Source organism: Anopheles coustani, chromosome 2 (genome assembly GCF_943734705.1).
Source record: "Anopheles coustani chromosome 2, idAnoCousDA_361_x.2, whole genome shotgun sequence".
Taxonomy (NCBI): domain Eukaryota; kingdom Metazoa; phylum Arthropoda; class Insecta; order Diptera; family Culicidae; genus Anopheles; species Anopheles coustani.
The window spans coordinates 73,228,891-73,250,858 of record NC_071289.1 but is presented as its reverse complement, the minus strand read 5'-3'; the positions used below and the strand labels follow the sequence as shown (position 1 = coordinate 73,250,858).

The window sequence follows — 21,968 nt, the reverse complement described above, 5'->3', positions numbered from 1 at the left end:
CACTTGCTTCCATAAAATAAAAACCATCCTTCTGTCTCACCCACCAGCTGTCTGGACGGTTCTAGGCACCTCAAACCCAAGACGCTTGAAGCTATATTTCTCCGAGCCAGCGCAGGGCAACAAACCTTCCTGATTTCGTTTTTCGCCACTAGTCGACGGCAAAACTGTAGCACAAATAAACTGCAAAAGCTCAAATCCTAAAGAACAACAGGAAAATCTGTTACACCAACAACAGCGAAATTGGCCACTTTTGACGAGACGGTTGAAGAGTTTTTACCATCAGTTTCTCGACGCGGATTTTCTATGGTTATGACGAGAAAAGTGCAACTTAATTTCGTCAGTAAACATGGGTCAACGGCGAGTTACATCTCAGTTTTTAAACACTTTTGACTTTCCTTATTTTATATTACTCTCAGAAACATTGATGTTTCAATGAAATGATGGAAGTTAAATGAAAGCGACAGATTTGTAACGAAATTCGCATGAGACCATAACATATTTTCGTTTAGTTTTAACCAATCTACTATTAAAAGATTAAGTAAAGAACAAGGGAAATAAATAAAAGACAATTCTGTGGAGAAGAGTTTCCTTCATGGTCTTTAAAAATAAAATTTATTTGATTCTATTGAAAAAGTGATGTTTTGGGAACCATAATTAAACTTTCCAGAAGTTGTGTTTAAATTTGTATGTCTGTTTTTAAGATAAAATTTACGTCACTTTCTTTAAATTGTAATGTTAGTTTGGTGCACTATAAAATAACTTGTTAGTTATTTACATAAATTTTAATTAAAACGTTATTTCTCAAACTTTCAATAGATAATTTAAGTGGCATAAGATCTCATTAGAAGGGAAAAGAAAGTTAGTACATCACGTCTTCCTCTGCGTTCCAGTTTACCGGGAGCCCCTTGACGTAAACATATCACTTTTTCACTTTTCCCAACATTGGTGCACATCAATCGCTGAAAACTCATCACTCTCTGTTTCTTTTTGGGGCACACGTCTTCCCCGCCCTTCGCACCCGCGCCCATCCACTCCCTGTTTTAAGGATCACTTCTGGATGCGGATTTTAAATGAGCATCATCCATCGCATCATTACGGAAGAGATAGCGTTAGTTATTTTTGTTATTATGAATTTTGTGCACGCTAGACTTACTCTCAACAAAACTCTCGGGGCGGGGTTGATGGGGGTTCTGATGAGGGTGGTCCGTGGGTCCGGGAAAATCCGGTCCGGAATGCGCCCCACAAAAGTTGCACAATTTAACCTATCGTACACAACGGGATTGGAGTCGAGGGAAGGCCGAGTAGATATCCAGTTCGTCTTTTTGATGGGAGTCGTCCCCTTCGTGCGGATGGATGAATGGATCGGAGACACGAGATGGATCAAGTTTGAACCATTCGAAAAGTTTTGATGTATCTTTAAACTTAATCCTTTCCAATGGCGAACGACGGCACAGGGGGCGCACACACACATGCACAAATCCGGGGTGGGTCTGGAAAAACCCGCATGCCCTAACGCCACAACCAATCGAACTTTCTTGCCCGATGCTTTGTACTTCTGCCCGTTGCTTGGGGTATCGCTAAACCCGTGAAAAACTTTCCACTCCACATCCATTCATGCAGCGCGGAAAGATGGTGTGCTATCCGAAAGGAGGCCTCTCCCGGGATGGGTCGGAGCTCATTTGCAGTGAGCCTTGGGAAAACACACACACAACCCCGGGAAGCACCCGAAGCGGAACGTTTTTGGCCTGCTTTAGTTCCGGCTCCCCGTCCCTTTTCGTATCACGCTTCACCGGACGTAAACAATCAATCGAAAATCGCTTACTGACCATCGCGCCTCGGAACCGTAAGGTAACGGTTTTCACTCGTCCAACTTTACGGCCGACAAAGCGAAGCGGGTAAAGTAAAATTTATTACACAGTCCAACACGATAAATTGCTCTATCGTAAGGAATCACTATCAACCGAATGGCCACGTGCCTGCTCGGGGTTGGAAGGGAATTTATCAGTCATGAAATTTCAAACAAGCCGTTTGTTTGGTTGCGCATAAAACACATGTTTAAACAAAGGTTGTTTTTCTGCACCGTCGGTTCAATATGTATGTTTTACTGTATTATCAATAGCGAATCTGTCAAAGCACATTAAAAACTTTCAAGATAATATTTCAATTGCATAAGTTTCAGCCGGATGATTCCACCATCACGAATTAGTACTTAAAATTGTTCTACTTTAGTCTGACGTCATTTTCCACACCATCTGCTGGATAAGGTTTTGGGCCAGCGAGGTACACATGAGACGTTCATTAATTCCGAGCGAAGCATCGAAACACAACCCTAAGAGAATCTCTTGCGATGAGCTTCAGAGCGGAATCGATAGCAAATTTCAGCATCATTTAATTTTAATGATCCAATTTATTTCCTTCGTCGAATCTAACGATTTTGTTTGTGGCTTTCACGATCTCACCACGTATCGACGACTGAGGGTGGAGGTGGAATCCACTGAAAGATGATATTTTCTGCCTTCCTGTGGCACGTTATTTTCTCGTCCTTTTGCCACATTGATCTTTCCCACTCTTTTACCCTCTGTTTTTATGTGTGCTCAATATGACTATTACGCTTCTTGGGTAGAAGTCGATCCCCGGAAGCTTATTGCACCTACACGGAAACAGTTTTCTATCCTTCGATTAAGACTTGTCATCGATTTACTTTATCTATTGCCCTTCATTCTCTTTCCGGTTTTTTTTGCCTCATCTGCCCCGTTCGTTTACGGGTTGCGTTATGTCGTGCGAGATACTTAAAATTTGTCAAGTAATAACGATAATAGACAGCACAGTAACGAAAGCGATCAACGAATCCGGGTTGAGCAATCAATTTCAATGAAGTCAATGGCATCGGTGATAATCGATTGGTGTGAATCATCAATGTGTCGACATCAATTTATAACTCTTCACCAAACAATTTTAACATCAATATTTGACTTGAATTTCAGTTTGAAATCGAAATTTCATAAAACGGACTTAGTTTCCAAAGGTTTCAACACGCAACAGTCTGCTGATGATCTGATTGACTTAAGAGTGATGAAAGCAATCGAATGAAACTGTATTTTCCTGCTACAATAGTGGATAGAAGATAGGATATCTTTTGAAAAAAAAAACTGAAAAAAGTTCTTAAGTAACCTTGCGTTACATCGTCACTGAAAAAAACCTTAGCGCAGTTTACCAGCACATAAAATTGCAATCCCCTTTTGTTCTAGTTGGATCATTTGCATGATGCTCTTTCTGATCATCCCAATGCAACAGTTTGAAGGTAGCGCTCGTTAAATGCATCTTTTCTTCCCTTATCTTATCTTATTCAGTTGAAAGCTTTTCGTATTAGGATTGTGGAGCTATTTGGGGAGACAACATAAACGTGAGCTAGTGATGATCGAAAGAAACCGTCGAAGAAAAATGGTTGCGTCACAGCTTTTCATACGAAACACATTACCGGTAAATGGGATTGAACAAATTTACATTTTTTTCCAAATGGTTCTCATTCGGTCCTTACCATCGAAGTTTTATTTCCAAGTAAATGCAACAGTGGATCAAATGCACTCCTGAAAATATTCAATACTCCTACGTTGGATAGTCTCTACTTAACTAAAACCACAAAATATGTTGTGGTAGCAGATATGGTTGAAGTTGAGAATCAGCTTCTTCATTAAAGTCTCATAAAATATCATTTAAAACAAATAATAAATGTCGTTGAATAAGAATCTGTTTAAAATCTTATTACTTGATAATTTTAACCATAGAAACTTAACCTTGATTATGTAATCTGGGCTTAGCTCAAACTTATAATACACCTGACGCACATTATATAGCATCCCATCGAACCACCATTTTTATGGTCAAACAACACGAACTATGCTTTTTCGCTTGACCTAGAGGAAACTCATCGGTTTGTGCTGTCCGGCATTCGACTCTAAAAGTACAAACAGTGCTTCCATCAGATAAGCAATAAGGGTGAAATAATTTAAAAAAAGCTTTTTCATGGAAATGAATCCATTCGACAGACCGATTCAAACGATTCCGGAGGTTAGCTCGCGCAGAACAGAGCTTGCATCAGTTATAGCGTGTGCGCTTCACCGAACGCTCTGTGGGTTATCCTTTTGTATTCTTATTAAAAGGTTCGCTTGTGCATGGTGTATGTGCATAAAAATGGTAACAGAAGAAACCACGAGCGAATGACCATTGCATGGTCCGATGGCCGCATTTGAATGGTTGGATGTGTAAAGCAGTAGTAGCATGTTTTTAGATATTTTGGTATGGTAAATAACTACCCTTAAAGAAAATAGATTTGAATGGAATATTTTCCAAGCTTAAATTACCAATAATGATATCGAATATTTTTAAACATTCTGTTATTGCGTTATTTTGACTATCCATTTCATCCATGGTTCAAGGCCTCAAGTCCCAGCGTTCATTGCCGGATGCTTTACTTCCGCGTCCTGCTAGAGGTGACCTTTTGACGAGCGGTAAACCACTGGCCAAGCGATTCAGCGTCCGGCTTCACTCAATACGAGAGCCGTACGTCGATGAGCGATAAAACAGCTCCGAGAATGCGCCTCTGAAACGCAGTCTCTAATTTATGGTGCCTCGAAAATGGAGGACCAGTCCGGAAACGGTCCGGGCTGGACCATCCGGCCGGTGGAAGGTGGTTACGTTTTATGACAAACGATGCAGCCGCAATTGAAGGAGTTTCCAGGGAGGTGAAATAAAACCAAAAATGCCACAAATACGACCTTTTACGAAGGCGACCGCTATCGGGGACCGCTTTGAGTTAGGCAAATGAGAAACAAATCAATTCAAGCACGATGAGGGCGAGGTAGGAAAAAAAAGGAAGAAAAACCTCCCAACCATCCCACCACTCGACTGCTGGCCTTTCCTAATGGTGGCAGCTTTCCTTCGCAGCAACAGAAAACAGAGTGGTTTTGCTGCCCGATCGCTTGTCCCAAGGACAACAACAAAGTAATGTGGTGGGGAAGGGCGTGGTAAGGGAAGAGGGAGGCCAAGTGGTTGGCGGCAAATAATGCGCCGATGGGCCCGTTGATGGGAAAGGAATCATAAATAAAACAAGCGACATAATTTTCCCACTTTTCATTTCACCTTCTGATTCTGATTATTTCGGTATGCGTCAGGATTCTTTTGCTGTCGAATGAAGAATTGTTTTCCCAATCCCCGGTCCGCCTCTCTTCCGCATTTCCTCGCCATTGGTTGGTTTCCATTTGGTTACCTTTCTTTTATTGTACCCGGCCCGTTGCTGCCCCCCTTCGGCTTTCCAGCGATACTTCGCTGATACTCTCGTCCGTTTTGCTATCTTAATTTATTCGGTTTCTCAAAAACACTCGATGCTAATCGACAAAAAAGGAATACATTTAATTAGAGTGACTTTTTTGTGATTCAATTTCGGGTGAAATAATCGGATTCTTTTCTCGAACGCTCGAAAACGAGCGAACCCAGGAAAGAGGGAGGTTTCCGTGCTTTCGGAAGCGAAAGCAAAGACCCCTTTCATCTTTTGTTACAATGTAAAGCCATCAGTGATATTGCAACAGTAAGTTCGGAGGGGAAAATGTTCAATAACAATCCAAACACTCCGTGCAGAGTTGATTTCCAAAGATATTGGAGGGAAAATATGCATAAATCAAAAGCAATTCAATGGTGACACCGTGATGTTCCATCTGCGCTTGATTTACTTCGAAAGTTGAACACTCGTGGATTTTTTTTTCTTTAGTTCTTGTCGAAGAAGTACCCTTTTCGGGTGGAAAATTCCTCTCACTAGTCCTCCGGAGCTACGAAGGCAAATGTTGCTGCAAATGTGCATAAAATTACAGTTGCGTAACTCCGCCCAGCTTGTTCGTGGCTTGCCCTTCCAGTCCTCCCGCGTCCTTGGCGAGTTCTCGTGTCACACAATTATGCCAGCTGGAAGTGAGAAAACCCTGCAAGAGCACAACCCAACACTGTGGAAAATGAACCGACCTCTAAAACTAACTTTCAGCATAGTTTTGCCACAGGATTTTCTCCCTCCTCTTGGAGTTGGTACAGCTGAACATGTTGTTTTTTTTTATTTTCTTTTGTTTGTAAATTCAGGTCAACGAGTTCTCTCCATTGCACTTCCCCATGGATTACGTTAGATGCCGCGTTCTTCTGGACTTTGACCGTTGAATAGTGTGATAACTAGCATCCTGTGCTTTCCGTGACGTTGTACTTTCGCACATGGAACAAAACAAACTTCATTAACTGCCCGTTAAGCACCTCATCCTCGTGTTATTTACATGTTTTGTAAAAGGATGTGGCGTGCTTTGAAAGTTGTTTATCTGCCACTGTAATCTAATTATCTCTTAAGCAGACTGAGATGTGCTTCGATTGAACCAAGATCGATTAAAAGACAGGTCGGGTCAAAGCTTTTTTCTGCTCCGCCATTATTGTGACAGTTTGTTTGAAATTTTTTTACAAACATAAGTACAGTATGTTATAATATTTGTCAAAAATCTTATATATGTTGGATTCATCCTCACAGGATCCTTTTAATCACAGTTTACTTGGATGGTATAATAATTTTCATGTTGTTTTCTTTCTTGTCTTTTCGCAGGCTTCGGATTTGTGACATTTCAGAGCGAAGATGTAGTAGACAAAGTTTGCGAAATTCACTTTCACGAAATCAATAATAAAATGGTAAGTGGTCACCGACAAACGTTGACGTCTCCAGCTTTTTCTAATCACCTCCGCCGTCTCCCTTCCCCGCAGGTCGAATGTAAAAAAGCGCAGCCCAAAGAAGTGATGCTTCCAGCGAACCTGGCCAAAACGCGCACCGCTGGACGTGGGACATACGGTGAGTTTGTAGTGTTGAGCGGTGCCGGTCCATCCTCCAGCTCGCTCGGGCCCGTCGGTCCGTCCACGAGCTCCGCGGGCGCCACCTTGCGCTACGCCCCCTACCCCCTGCCCGCCACTATCACGAGCCAGCAGGCGGCCGCGGCCGCCGCTGCCGCCGCCGCAGCCGCCGCCACCACCACCCACATCTTGCCCCTGTCGGCCGCCGCCGCCGCCGCCTCGGCCGCGACACCCTCGCTCCTGCAGTACGCGGCGGCCGCCGCCGCCAACGCCAACAGCCAGCAGCACTCGGCCGCCCTCGCCTACGAGCACTCGCTCAAGCGGCTGCTGGCGGCGAACGCAGCGGCGGCCGCCAACGCGCTGCGCCCACATCCGGCCGCGGTGGCTGCGGCCGCCGCCGCCGCCAATCCGGTGGCGGCCGCAGCTGCCGCCGCACACCACCACCACCATCATCACGCCGCACACCACCACCATCAGCCGCGAGCCACGGCCACGCTGACCTACCCGATCGGGGATCTGCTCGGGGCGCAAAGTCTCGACCTGGCCAGCGTGTATCCGCTCCAGGCGGCCGCTAGTCTAGGCCTCTGACAACCAACGACCACCATCATTCAGGTGCAGAGACCGCAGTAGGATCTCTCTGTGACGATGACCGATGGTCACCAACAGGGATGCCATCGCGCTGTTGCGTGGCTTTCCCTATCTTGAAAACCTCTTCTTATTTCCATCCTCCGGGAAACACCCTTCCACTTGGATGAATTACTTCAGATTCCTTCGACATAGCCAACCTCAGAAGGATTGAAACGTTCTAGAATAGTAACCGCGCGATAGAGTTCATCCACGGTTCCGGTTCATTTGGTTTTTTACATCTCGCTTGTAGTCGCGTTTTGTTGTTACCTCCGTAAGTGACCACTACCGAGGTTCACTTGCAGATGAGTTTCCTTCCGCTGTCTAACATTCCTACAAGCATTACCATTACCTTTTCATTAGCTACCTCTCCATGGTTCGCTGTTACGTAGAGCACGTGTAACGACTAAATGCCAAATGCTGTGACCTGATCTTCGCCATGACCATGAGTGTAGTGTGTAGCATCAGTGCACCATCGAACCAGTAGCCGATGGTGCCGGATGGCGAACGTTTCTACGTAGATCATCGACCATTTTTTATACGGCCGTTAGGGATATTTTACTAAACACTCCGTAGGGTGTGCACAGGATTGTGATCGTTTTAGAGAAAAAAAACAACAACAAGTAGTTTAGTTGACAGCGCGAGAACAAGAGATACTTGTGGCTGCAGGGATTAGATCACCGTTTTAAGATGCAGCTTTATCGATGAAGTTGAATTTTTTTCTTGCCCGGCTTTGATGATTATTTTGCTACCAATCGACAAGCCAATTACATTCCGGTCCGCATGTGAAGAAGTTCTCTTTAATTAGAAGTACATCAAACCAGCAGCTCGTAAAATCATCAAACATATTTCTTTTCCGACTCCCTTGCTTCCCCCTCCCCCGTGTAGGAACTCATTTTGAGTCCACCGATACGCTTCTCCACGTCGAAAGGACAGAGGTAGAGAGAGAGAGAGAGGAGGCAAACTTCACCATTCCAATGACCATTATTTACCAACCTACTGGCTTCTGGTGGAAATGAGAATCACGCGCCGGCCCACCGCGGACCCCGTTTGCGAGCTGTGGGCGGGAGTTGCACCAAGTTTATTCCTCTTCGAATTAGATCAAGTGGCAAAATTCGAAAGGTATGCTCTCGTGGGATTTCATGAAGAATTCCTCCCCGAACCGAACCCGGCACCAGGTTCTTGCGCATCCAAACGGGGAAGCGCTCGCTGTCTTATCAGTCGTTGCCTGACTGGCGGGGTGGGTTGCCGGGTTTGGGGTTCGGTTGTCGGAAAAGTTTTTTAATAAACCCAAGGAGCACTGCTCTCTTCTCGAAAGACTTCCGCCCACATAGCCGGCCGCATCCGCACATCAACGGCCCCCCGCGTATTCCCAAAGCCAATAGGCAAACCATCACTTTTCTCATTAAATCTCCCGCAGAAAACGGAAAAACTTTTCCTCTTCTGCACAACCATTCGGTTGTGCCAGCCGGCATGGAGGCACCAGTTTCTGATGAGAGATGGTGGTTTGTTGAAGTGGTTGGTCGAATGTGCTCCGAGTTGGTTTCTTACGATTGCAGTTTCTTTTCTTTCGGCTCACCAAGTCGTTTGGTTGGTTTGTTTGTTGGTTGTTTTCCTATTTTGCTTCCTGCCAACATCTTTTCGGTTGATGGAAGCAGGGTTACTTTGTTTCGCAAGATGCGAAAGAAGAACCTCATAAACACATGCAGACTATGGCACAAATTGAGTCCATTTTAAAGATAGTAAATCTTTCTAGAAAAATATCGTAATCCACCTATCCTGCTCTTCCCCGAACATAACAATGATCAACGAAACGTGGCTCGCCGGCTTGATGAATGGAAAAGTGTCCGATGTGCAAAAATAGTAAACTCATCACTTAACTATCCACCCCAAAGTCTCGGATTGGACTATATGAAACATTCCAAACCGATGTCGATTTTTTAAAGCATCAGCCCACAAAATTGTGCTTCTCTTGAGCATTCTTTTTTCACATGATTCAATCGACACATGCACATGTTAACCACTCTCCGTCGCTAAGGAAATGATCTGTAAATGTAATCTGAGCCCGCAGGCACCATTTTAGAATGTATGATTGTATTATGCGCTCCGATGAGTCCGATTTCCGAATTTGTATGTGTCTACTTAAAAATCTCCAATCTAACATTTGCACTGAAAATGATGAAAAGAAAGCGTATATAAACTGAACCAAGAACCACAGTGTCGCAATGAATGATTTGTTACATGCAATTGCCTAATGTTATACCTATGCAAACCTAAAATCAAACGTGTCAACGAATTATTACCAAAAACAGCCAATACTTTTGCCATTAACCATGGATAATCTACGCTACCAGCTTGTAACATATAACAACGCAAATATATAGTACGTGCCGGAAATCTAAATGAATGTAAATCAAAAACATCTGATATAAATTTCATGAGCTGGATTGAAATCATAATCATAAAGCACAAACGAGTTGAAGAGCAACAAAATATGCTTAGAATCGATGTGAAGGAAGACGTTCTTTGCCACAAATGTGAAAAAATACTAGAATATGAAATCTCCCAAAATGTTCATGAACAAACATGTCGAAAAGTGTACGCTTAGAAACGGTAAAGTTTGCAAATGTGGGCATATTTCCTAACGAAAAGACATTTTTCTACAATTATTTCTTTACATAAGTACATAAAGTTTCTTGCTACTTCAACTATGAATTGGTTGTTTATGAACGTTATGAACGTTCTGTAGTGCATAATGCTTTGACTTAATCATGCTAAAACGTTTTTTGCAAACGGTATGAATCATACAGACACCACGGACAGTTGTAAATTTAACACAAAACCCCCACTGAAAGTAAGGAAGAATCCTGCAATTTCTTTTATTTAATATACGACCTACTTCATACGCATCGTGAAACAAACATAAAAAAGCTTCCCTACCTTTCTTTGTTACGGATGACTGATTTTCAGAGCAAAAGCACGGTTCTTAATGGTGTAGCTCAACCAAAGAAATGCAACGCGCTTTCTTCCCATGTGACAAGTGAAAATGTACAAATGGATTATGCTGCACAGGTAGCCACCAAAGGAATTTGCTCCGTCGGTCTGTATATCGTGTAAAAATATTCCTTGCGCGACATTCACGTATTCGGCGGCCTCTGCGAAATAACATGCAATGTGTTTCATCCCGGTTGAAAAGAATTGTTTGCCTTGGTGAGCAAAGAGATGCTGACTAAAAAAACCCCACTCGTCACTGAATATAGCTTCACTGAATGTAGAGTTGAGTTTATGCATTCAAACATATAACTGTCTAGTTTATCCTTTGCTTTCTTTGTGTTTAATACGATGGAAGATTCCAAATGTGATACACAGAGCAGTAAAAAAGTTTGGTCGACATCTCAACGGCATGTCTCTGGTCAGCTTAAAGCATTTACTGCTCATATTTTAAGCTTTGGCTAAGAAAGGTAGTACGACATTACTTATTGATTTTGCTTCCAAACGAACTTGTTACGCCGATTTCCTTTCCGATCTTTTCCAACCCAAACTTTCAAAATGTAGTTTCATTCGTAATCATTCATCGTTTGGATAAGAAAATGTGGTAGTATTAAAATTTGCATTCCCCCTTTGGAGTATACCATCTCCGTTATACCTCCATTTGTATACTCATGCAAGTGACAGTAATGAAAATAAATCTTTCATCTGCACATGGAGAAATAAAAAATGTGCTTTCTCATTTTGACTGAAAAGTTCCTCTGGAAAGTAATTAACCCAAAGTATGAGCATTGTATTAGATTTCCTTTGTCAGGCACATTCATTTCATATGGAACAGTTTTTTTAATGGTTGAAGTCCAGCAAGTAGCTTTTATGGTCCAGTAGTAGTAGTATGGACATAATATTCTTTTTTTTTTATTGCGCTCAAGAAAAAAGGCTCACATTTGCAAACCTATAACCTAACCCGTGGTCAGTGAAAACATTATGAATTATATTTTGATACAAATCAACGACCACAATCGTAAACCACCTTTGTATCGACGAAATATGCATAAAAAGTCTAAACATGATTTACGATTGATTCGATCAAAGATATACAAGCGTGCCAAAAATTTTGGAAACATTTATTGTTAAGTAAGCCTTTCCAAAAAGTTCAACGGTAATCGTGAGACAATCTTTTCGCACTGTATAAAATCTCCCCAATCTGCCAGTATCCTGGTTTCGCTACATATGAGATGGAATTAAGTTGTCAAATTAGTTTACCAAGCGATATAGTTGCATTCACCGTAGGAAATAACCGAACAACGAATGAGTCTGTTTAACAAAAACGCGTTATTTAGTTTGAAATCGAGTGACTAGAGTAGACACAGTTTGTTGAGTGAGTGAGTTATAGTTACTGTTTGTTGTTGATTTTCTTTTTAACAAAAATTCTTCCATCGAGCGTCTCCGCTCAATATCGTACAGAGACGGCTTAGCAGAGAAAATAAGGATGAAATGCACTGATATGTGTGTAGCCCTACTGCGAGATAATCCTATCTGTTTTGCCTAGAGTTTAAGTTTAGCTCTATCTTACCATTTAACATAGTGCTTGCTTGCAGACATTCGGAGAAGATTTCCGGAATAAAGTGACCGACGACAGGCCCAGAATTAACTGAAAGGTAAGTCTAAGCCAAAGGTCCTTCCAAAGAGCGAACCGAAGCCAGCTTGTGACCCGTCAACTACCGTTCGTTGGAACATCGAGCATACGAGGTTGAGCAGCTGAAAATTCGTCGAAAAACTCCTCCGGAAGTCTTTCCAGGCTCCGGCAACAAGCACTCTTGCAACGGAAACAAATCAAAAGTTGATTCAAAATCAATCTTCCACCGATCGACTATTTGTGCGTTGATCGGTTTATCAAGTGATTATTGTGGTGTGATAATAACGTTTAGCTTTTCCTTTTTGACTACTCAACTTACTTTAGAATAGTTATACATAGTGTGTTACAAAGATCAATGGTCGTGCGTTGACCGTAATCAAAAGGTTTTTTTTAACTTAAGCACTAGCCTACACTATATCTCTGCTGTGTTCTGGTCTCCCTAAGTGGACCTTTGTGTGGTTCCTACATATCCCGTTTTGAAACTAGATATAGAGTGTTTTACTGTAGCTGAATTTCTGAAGAAGTTCATCGGAGACGACGAGAGCAACGAAAATTATAGATTAGATGATGCAACGTTCGAATAGAAGTCAATCATGACACAATAACAAATGGTTCAACAAAATTCGTAGTTTATAGCAAATCATTAATGGCACTATTCGATTCTGGCAGTAAATAGTACAATTATTTCTTTCCTTAGCAACAGAGCGTGTGTTGTGTTCGTGTGTGTTTGAATTTGTGTTAGCTTCACTCTTCTATAGAAGCGATGGATTTTCGTGAGTGCGTGTGCGTATGTGTGTGTGTGTGTGTGTGTGTGTGTGTGTGTGTGTGTGTGGAGCGTGAATTTCCCACTGAAGGGTAGACATGGGTGGGTGGAGCGTGAATTTCCCATCCACAACTTCGCAAAGTCTTTCACTCCAACGCTCAACGGATATGGCAAACATTTCATTTTAAAACCTAAATTCAACCCTCGAAAGATCCTTTATGTAACTAAGCAGAAGTTAGCGTTTGCTGTGTTTTTGATTAGTTTATTATGTTTTACGAATCAATCCAGCAAGCTCATTCCTTTTTATTGGTATATTCAGAGCTCGTTACTAGCGTTATAGTGGCAGTTATTGTTTTCAGTTGTTACATTGTTGTTCAGATTTGTATACTGGATGTAGTGTTGCTTTGCTATACTTCTGTTATTGCGTTGCCAGTTTATTTTTCTCGAACTGTTCCAGAACTCATCAGCTCACTTTCCACCTCGCCTAGAAGGAGATTTTACCGCGAAATTCTCCCGCTATCCTTCTTGTTAAAAATTCACTACCTTTTCCCCAAATCTTTCCGCAAATCGGGCCTTATCGTTCCGTTGGCCAATGACGATATTCGGAGGCGGAATTCAGCGAACTCTCCTCTCGTTCTTATCATTGAACATTGACTCCTGCCGTCCGTTTTTCGTTTCGTTTTTTTCTTTTGATTGACCGTCTCTTAACCCAATTGGTAACCCACCCCGTTTTCTCATTAGAATGTGTCTAAAAGTAGCATTTTTTCGTTTTCTGCATTTATAGATTTTATGTGGTCGCTGGGGACTTTACCTGATGGTAAGAAAATTTAAATTTCTCTATTTCTACTATCAAACAAACTCTTCCTACCGTATTCTCTTCCTTTCTTCAAAGCCGTAACGAAAAACACATTGGTGGGCACCCTTTGGGGTGCCGACCGGCGTTTGCACACTTTCGCTAGGAAATTCGACATTGGAAACATAAATAGCAAAACATGAAAATCGTTGCAAATTGATTGCCTTTAGTCAAAACGATGGGCGATAAATCAGTACCAGCTGAGAGACAAAACAATGACAAAAGTTTTAATTTTTCTTACTATCAATCTAATCACAATCAGCGAACATTTCCAAAGAGTACGCAGTTTTGTTTCAGTTTCTTAAACGCATCAACAAATCATTTTTTTTTTAATTTTTATTTCGTATTTGTTCTCTAGTACTCGCATAACCAACTTTCTTCTGTTTCCACATGCCCCGTTACTCCGACATAATAGGCGGTACAATTATTAACTAAATGCGCCGATTAACCGCTTGTTGCCGGTGATAAGCAAAACACCAGAAAACATGCAGAATTTATCATCAACGACAGTTGATCGACTTACATATCGCCAACGCGAGTATCGGCTTGATTTTGTTGCATCCGCAGGGCTGTCCGGGAAAAGCACTTCGGAAAAATTCATCAATCATTTACATTAGATGTCAGTGTGCTTTCGATGGTTGTGATTGAAAAAGTGTACCGTAATACAACGAACTGCTTCATTTGTTTCGTCATTCAAGTGAGATCTGAATCAACTGCTTGTGATGATAAACGATAGCATGCCAATTCAGTTTTATGTTAATGATGTTCACCCTTCATTGCTTCATGCAAACTCGCTGTAATTTATCACTTTTTTGCAACCTGTGACTACTCGTCATGTCCATATTACATTACATTGTAGAGAACAAACATCATCGTTCCACATTAATTGTTCCACTTTTATATAAATACACCCATTCTCATACTGTACTGCACACAGATCACAAGCGCCGAGGACAAATTATTTTTATTTATTAGTGCAAATTTCCAATTGTAGTTGGTTATCAATGTTCGCTAGATGTTCTGTTAACCTTTTACCCTTTTTTTTTAAATCTGTTTCAACACCCATTTTGTCTAGTTGTGATAGTACTGTTTTTAAACTTTAACAAAACATGACTTTGGCCCGATGCTAGCAAAGTGGCCCATTATTTACACTCCAAAGGGGGAAATCAGCGAAATGCGTGCCAGCAGCGTGACGCCGTGTTATGGCACGCTGCTGGCCTCGAGTGTAAGTATGCATCAATTAAACCTAGCTGAAGAGCCTCCAAGAGGCATAGAGATCCAATCCATTCAACCGGGGGACAATCTTCGCCCGAGATCAGATCAACCGAACGCTTAACCGTTGCTCTGATCTTGCGGCTCGTATTAACGTGCTAGCCGTTGAAGCCTCCTGTTCTTTTCACTCTTTTCAATTTCCCCTCTCTCTCTCTAAACTAGATTATAGAAAATAATAAAAGAACACTACAAAAACTATAGTCTCGAATCCTTTAGCAATAACAGTACAACATGACGCAGCGTTGGTTACGTTGTGTACGAAACATGTAGCCAGAATGTAGATGATCATTGAAACTAGATGTTTGGAAGCAACAAACCTAGCAATAGTTTGTCGACAATATTCCTGCGAAAACTAGGATATTTGTACTTTCCTCCAGTTGGAGGTTACAAAAATGAAAACTCTACTAAACAAAACTAAAACCATCATACGAAATGTGTCATTCGATTAACTTTACGCTTTTCCAACATGCAGTGAAAAAACATTTCTCATCAGCACAGAAAAGTACCTCAGTAAGGAGCAACGTTAGACGATACAGTCAAACAAGGAAGTGTGAAATTGATGCATACAGCATTCCGCACGTTGATTTCGTTCTTTGTGTCTACAAAACGTATTTCCGTCGTTTCTGTTTTGCTACTGTTGTTTTCCCGAAGTTAGCTCATCCTTTCGCATCCTTCTCCTCTAACAAACATGTATTTTAAATAAACTAAAATACTACGACAAGGAAGATTATTATTGGAAGAATACTTAACCCACCGTAAACATATCGAGTCGAATTGTGAATGAATTGTTTTAATCTTATCTTATCCTTTTCTCTTTTTCTCTCTTTTTTCTCTCGTTTCATTCGCTACCGTTTCTTTCCGAACAGGTTTCCCCGCCGCCGCATACGCCGCGTACGCAGCCGGTCGTGGCTTTTCCGGCTACCCGAGCTTCGGACTACCGTACCCAACAGGTAACCTTAACTTGGCCAGTTTGCACGCACACTTGACAGGCAACCTCAATCACCTGCACCACCAACACCCGACCTCCACCAATCCCGCGCACTCGTCCTCCGCCTCGGTCCCGCCAGGGGCCGGCAACACTTCCACTGCGGCGGCGGCGGCGGCGGCTGCCGCTGCTGCTGCCGCCGCAGCCGCCATCCACCATCCCTTGCTCTCCTCCTCGAGTGCCTCCACCCTGTCCCCGTGTCATCCGCTGCATCACCACCATCACCATCACCATCCATTCGAGCACCTTGGGCATCTGTTTTCCCACCACCACCATCACCACCCGGGGGCGGCCGCCGCGGCTGCTGCAGCCGTCGCCGCCGCCGCCGCCAACCACCACCATCACCACTCGCTGCACTTGTGAATGCAACCGAAGGCGCGCCCACCGACGACGCAGGCCCTTTCGTGCGCCTCTGCCTCCCGGGGTTCCGGTGCGTGTGTGAGTGTGCCCCCCACGACCACCATTACGACGGTGGATCCGACCGTGGCGGAAGACGCGGGTCAAACTGCCGACAGCAACGCGTCCGCCATCTTGTCCAACTCTGCTTCGTCCAAAGACGGAATGGCCGGAAGTTCAACAGCCGAGGCCGACGGATGTAGGCCACGCTCGGGGCGTAAATGACGCGAGCTGGGGGCAAGTGGGGCGCGGGCGAAGATAACCGCTTCGTCCTGCTGCCATTTGACCTCCGGCGATCATTGTTGTACCTGTTTGCTTTGCGAGCAGCCATTTTGTTACCAGTGCTATCGTTGATACGGTTTCGTACCGACGATCGCCTGTTCGTCCATTTTGATGTCGATCAGTCGGAGAACCAGCGTGGTTAGAGTGTACGACACGAAACTTTGCCTAACTCTTTGGTATTGGTTTTCAAATGATGAACTAAATAAATTTAACGCACGTTTTTTGCACCACATAGTATGTCGAATACCAAATGAAACGTGCCAAAAATTTAGTTGAAAGCACATTAAATAATACGTAAATATCTATCAAACCTCGATAGAAAATTAAAAAATAAACATTAGATAAACATGACAACTTGTTCTTTGATGAAAGATAGCAACACGCAAAATTCAAGGACCGCTAGCACATTATAATACTGTTAGAAAAATTATATCTCTTCCTCTATAGTTAATTCTCTTCTTATCTACAACTAGCACACTTCACTTGTTAAATGAAATGTAGCCCGATGTACCAGATTAACTCACAAACGTAACGAAAACAGAATGTAGGCAGACACTTACTCTTACTTATCGATAAACAACTTGTAGCTCTCCGTAAACCAAAATAAAACAACAAACAACGTTGTGCTTAACCCATTCGCTGCTTAGTATTGATAACATGTTTACGACACTAGTGGGGTAGGGAGTGTAGTCTAAATATATAAATAATGCCAGCTTACAGTTGAAGGTACAATCCGCTCGTTAGCTAACGTAACTTACACTTCCAAAAAGTTGATAGAGTATAATTGATTAGAAACGTAAAAAGGTAGGCACACTTTGGTATGAAGGATCGCTATATAAAATGTTGGAATAAAAAAAATGGAAACACATAAGAATCAGTTTTATGGAGGAAAATCCGTCCCCAGAAGCTAGGCGTCACATATTCAATGCTTTAAAGGATTAAACAAAACGCGACGAATGTTAAAAAATTAGTCCAAATTGAATCAAAATGTTCAATTAAATGTGGTTTTATTATGTCAACTTACGCGCAATAACAATCTAACCTCTTAACCAAACGAGGTTTGAAAGCCAAGTAAACAAATTCTTTTTTGTCAAATCAGTTTTCCATCTAATCACAATTGGATTTGAAGGAAACTCTCCAACTTTAACTTCAGGGTGTCTCTGGGAAATGTCGTAGTTAGCGTGTGGCACGGGTAGCTTACAACTTTCCTCTGATTATTCAAGAAGTTGTGCCAAATTTAAGGAACCGTACTGAAGGAACGTGTGTCCAAAACCTCGGCAGTAAGTTACTTCATTAGTGGTTTTCAGACCGCGGTTGCCCTTCGCCTTCCAGTTGCGGTGGAAGAGTTTTCAAACGGGTTCCGCAGATGCTTCTGATGAAGAGCCGGAACGGAAGCAGAAGAAAAAAAAACTTTGCTGCTACTGCCGAATTTTGAATTAAATCTCTCTTCTCGTTACGAACTGAAGAATCATCAAGATCGCGAAGAAATATCACGCAAAGGGTAGAAAAAACACGCAATAACCCCAAAGAGAAAGGATACGTCAGTTTTTTAGCCCTTTTTTTCCACCCTAGCGGAAGGATTCTCCGTTGTTGAATTGTATCCATCTAATGTCCTGAAGATTCATTTTGCGGTGTTTTTTTTTCATTTTTCCCTAAGGCTTGTTTTTTGCTGAAAATCTTTTGTACCACGAAAAATAACGAGTTGTTCGTCATTCGGTCAACGTTAGAAAAAGTGATGGAAATGACAGAGTAGGAAAAAGCTCACGGAAGCGAAAGTAATTCCACCGTCCTTTCGGTACTTGCGGAATCCGGGGTGAAAAAGAAAAAAGAACCAGCTACGTCATGCTCGAAGGTATCTCCCCGAAGGGTCCGGGAATTTACAGAAATTGCCTAAGGACCATTGTCAAAAGAACATCCCCGACCCATCCGTCCGAATTATCGGCCAGTTTTTGTTTTCACCCTGCCGAAAGAAATGGTGGATGGGAGAATTTTTCTTTTTCTTCCCGGGCTGCTCGGAGCCCAACCTTAATAATTATCGCCAGGCCAAACCGGGCGACCGGAAATCATGGCCTGCATGTCATCCGACGTCGCCGAAAGGTAATACGTTAATCCTATACTTGCCCCTATCTTGCCGCTAGACACACTTACACGCACAAATTACTTCTTGCTTTAAACATTTTTATTTTCATTTTCAAAACAGCCACTAATCCTTATGATGGCTGCAGTTTCTAGCCGGTGCGATAAACCCAACCGCGGACTTTCGACGATGTTCGGTGGATGGGTTGGGTTGTCCATTTCGATGGTGACATAATGTTTTTCCTCACATGATTATACATTTTCATACCCGGTTGGTCACCGCGTCCCTGGTTACCCCCTTGCCTTACAGAAAGATAAACATATCTAACGGTATTGAATTCCATCACACACACACACACACACAAGTTCATTGCTTGTGTATGGGTATTGAGTTGTGTACTTTTTCCACCGTTTCGGCATGTAACGAGCTGAGTTTTTGGCGAGCTCGGAAGCGGGGGTTGGCGTACCGTAAATATTTACATAATTCATAAAGTGATTATAATGCACGGTGAAACCCGTTCACGCGGGCTGTTTGTTTTTCTATGACACTTTCTGGAAAATCCGATACGCTACCGTTGGCTGCCATTGCGTTGGTGCTGGCCGTAGGGAGGGGAAGTTTTTTCTGACACACTGGGAGTTGTCTCTAAAACGGTGTTTGTGTAACCTTGTGACCTGGAGAAAGAAGTAAAACCCGTTACGTCGGAAGGAAAGCCTCTCCTGTTTGAGTGACGACGTAAGAATCACTTGCTATTTCCATTCCCACTCTAATGATAGCGTTGGAATGCTTGTTCCTTGTGAAACCATTCACCGGTCGATCTTGCTTTCGGAATGACGTGTTTCAGTTAGCTTGTCAAACGCAAAGGACCTCGCGGAGTGGCAAAGGGCCGAACGCTTCCACTGCCTTACTGTATTATAAAACAAAACATCAAATTAGTTCGTCGATGGCTCACGGACGATAGCGATGATGGACTGGAAAAACTAATAACCACCGTCGTCGCCAACGTCCTTTCTCTCCTCCTATCTCGGTACGTTCGTTTTCCCACGTTTCCCAGCGACGAACCGAACGGCTGGTGTGAAGTTTTATCACCATAAATTTACATATAATAACACGGTGACAACCGGGCCAAGGTAACACGGCGTGCGTTGGGAACACGGGGTGGCTTGGGGCGGCCGCGGTGATAAATTGAATTATGGCACCGCGGATCAAGGCACGCTCCGAGTGTGCGTCTCCGTCTCGGGAACCTGTTCGACCCGCCCCGCGGGAAATCGAAGACCAAGGGGAAACAAAGGTGAGATGATAATACCCTTTTGTGTCCGAAGGCAAACCCGGCCCTTTTCGGTGGAATGTGTTATCGGCCGGCCACGCGGCGGATTTCCCAGACCTACACCGTTTTCCACGCTCGGCGAGTCGTGGTGGAAAAATCTAATTGTTTACCAGCTGTCGGCGCTAATCGCAGTCATTGTCACGCTCACCAGAATTGTTCGGATTTTGGGGGTTGAGCAGGAATTCGGTTTTAAGCGGAAAATTACTCGCCACTTTGTTGTTGGATACGCTTTTCCCAAAGCTGTGAAATCTCAAGCATTTTTCAAACCGGATGCTCTGCAGTTTCTTCGTTCGCGTTTGGGTTCTCTAGGGCGTGGAGAAACTTTTCTAACACTTTTCAATTAAATTGATCAATGTTAGTGGAACTCGAATGCTTCAAGCGGAACCGTATAAAGGCTTCATCGACATCGGACGCCTGCTAAACACTCCTCACACGAGCCCTTGCATGTGCATGGCGCGAGGCCGATGATGATATGATTTATAGGAAAAGCTGCTGATAGCCTCGAGCCTCAGTTGGTTGTGCCGTTCGACTCCGGAGGCCACACCCAACCTTCCGCCCCATCAAGGTTCAAGGTGTAGATTTGCATTTTAATTAGTGGTAGTTAACGCCACTGCTGCCCGCCGCTTGATGGTTTTCGGTGGCGACGCGGTTCGCTCGAACGTTCGTTCGCCTGCGTTGCTCGCTGTTGGCTATTTTCTTCAGCACCTCTCCCGGTTCCTCCCCTCACCCCGGCGAAACTTTGTCGTCCTTCCCCTTTCCCCGAGGGAAAGTTTCCGAGAGGGCGCACCGAGATGCCCAAGTGCTCCGTTACTAGTTTTCAGATTTATGGAGCAGGCAGCGAACCGTTCCCGCTCAGGTTAAGCAGTCTTAATGGAGCCACACTTGTACCCTACGTGCGTGTATGTGCGCCTCCTAGCCGTTGGTCTTCAGGATTCCGCCAAAGCCGGCATCGGTGGCGGTCACGCCGAACCGAGGGCTTTGGGTTTAGCGTTAATTTACGTGAACGCTGTTTTACATCCCGTCCTTAAACTTGGAGAGGGGAGAGTGTCGATAAAAAATGGTACGGAAGGGGCGGGAAAAAAACAAGATGCCCTGGCACAAAACGGTACCTCCCCCCCCCCAGGGGGAAGTCCATGCGAAGTGCATGTTTTAATTTCAATCAGATAAACTAATTGAGCAATTATGGTGCTCGTTTGTTTACCGAGCGATTACTTAACCGGGTTGTGTTCGAGAACGTGGTGTACATGTTGTTACGGACATTCCAGCGGAAGTGGCTTTTCCACTACCATTGGTGAACTTGATGCATAACGCATAAGTTGGTCTTTGAAAATCTGCTCCTTCTTTTATCCGTCTTTTTTTGAAATTTTCCACTTAAAGGATTTTTTTTCACAAAATACCTGCAATCAAATTGTCAAATTTTCAGCATTTTACGTTATTGTTTCAAATCAATTTCGTACACATCTCTTTTTCAAATAACCTTCCATGAAGTGGTGCTTCTAAATATGCCCGGTTTATAAGCGTTTTTATTCGCTCGGAAAATACAGGACTTAAAGGAATGTTCACTCGGGCCAACCGGGGTTGTCCACTGGAAACGGGGGTAAAAAGTGTAGCAACTTCCATGAATTTTGGATGAAGCAATTGAAAACCCACCGACTATGTCGCTCAAATGGAGCGGGATTGTGGGTAGCTGCAGACGGTACGCAAATATAGAAGTGCATTCCCGAGCTGACGTTCCACTTTTTTTTGTGTTTAACAGTGGTCTCGCGACTCGAATCGCGACACATAACCATTCGCGCAGCCGTGTGTGAGTCGTTTTCGGGAATGGAAGCCGAAAGGCTAAATTACCTCCACCACAATGAAGTCATTCCAATGCAACGCGGACTAGGTAGCTGCGTACATCGGTGGCC

General features: G+C 43.3%; 1 protein-coding gene across 3 annotated transcripts in view; it reads left to right on the top strand.

The window, feature by feature from the left end:
- Nucleotides 1-21,968, top strand: part of LOC131266988 (RNA-binding protein Musashi homolog Rbp6) — a 253,858-nt gene that overhangs the window by 217,605 nt on the left and 14,285 nt on the right. Inside the window, exons 6-10 of one of the 3 annotated variants that reach the window (XM_058269709.1) lie at nucleotides 6,623-6,705; nucleotides 6,778-6,862; nucleotides 9,225-9,227; nucleotides 13,657-13,689; nucleotides 15,864-15,947. In XM_058269709.1, the coding sequence (XP_058125692.1) occupies nucleotides 6,623-6,705; nucleotides 6,778-6,862; nucleotides 9,225-9,227; nucleotides 13,657-13,689; nucleotides 15,864-15,947 (288 nt within the window). The remainder of the gene's footprint in view (nucleotides 1-6,622; nucleotides 6,706-6,777; nucleotides 6,863-9,224; nucleotides 9,228-13,656; nucleotides 13,690-15,863; nucleotides 15,948-21,968) is intronic. The other 2 variants (XM_058269705.1, XM_058269706.1) reach the window with 2 other exon arrangements.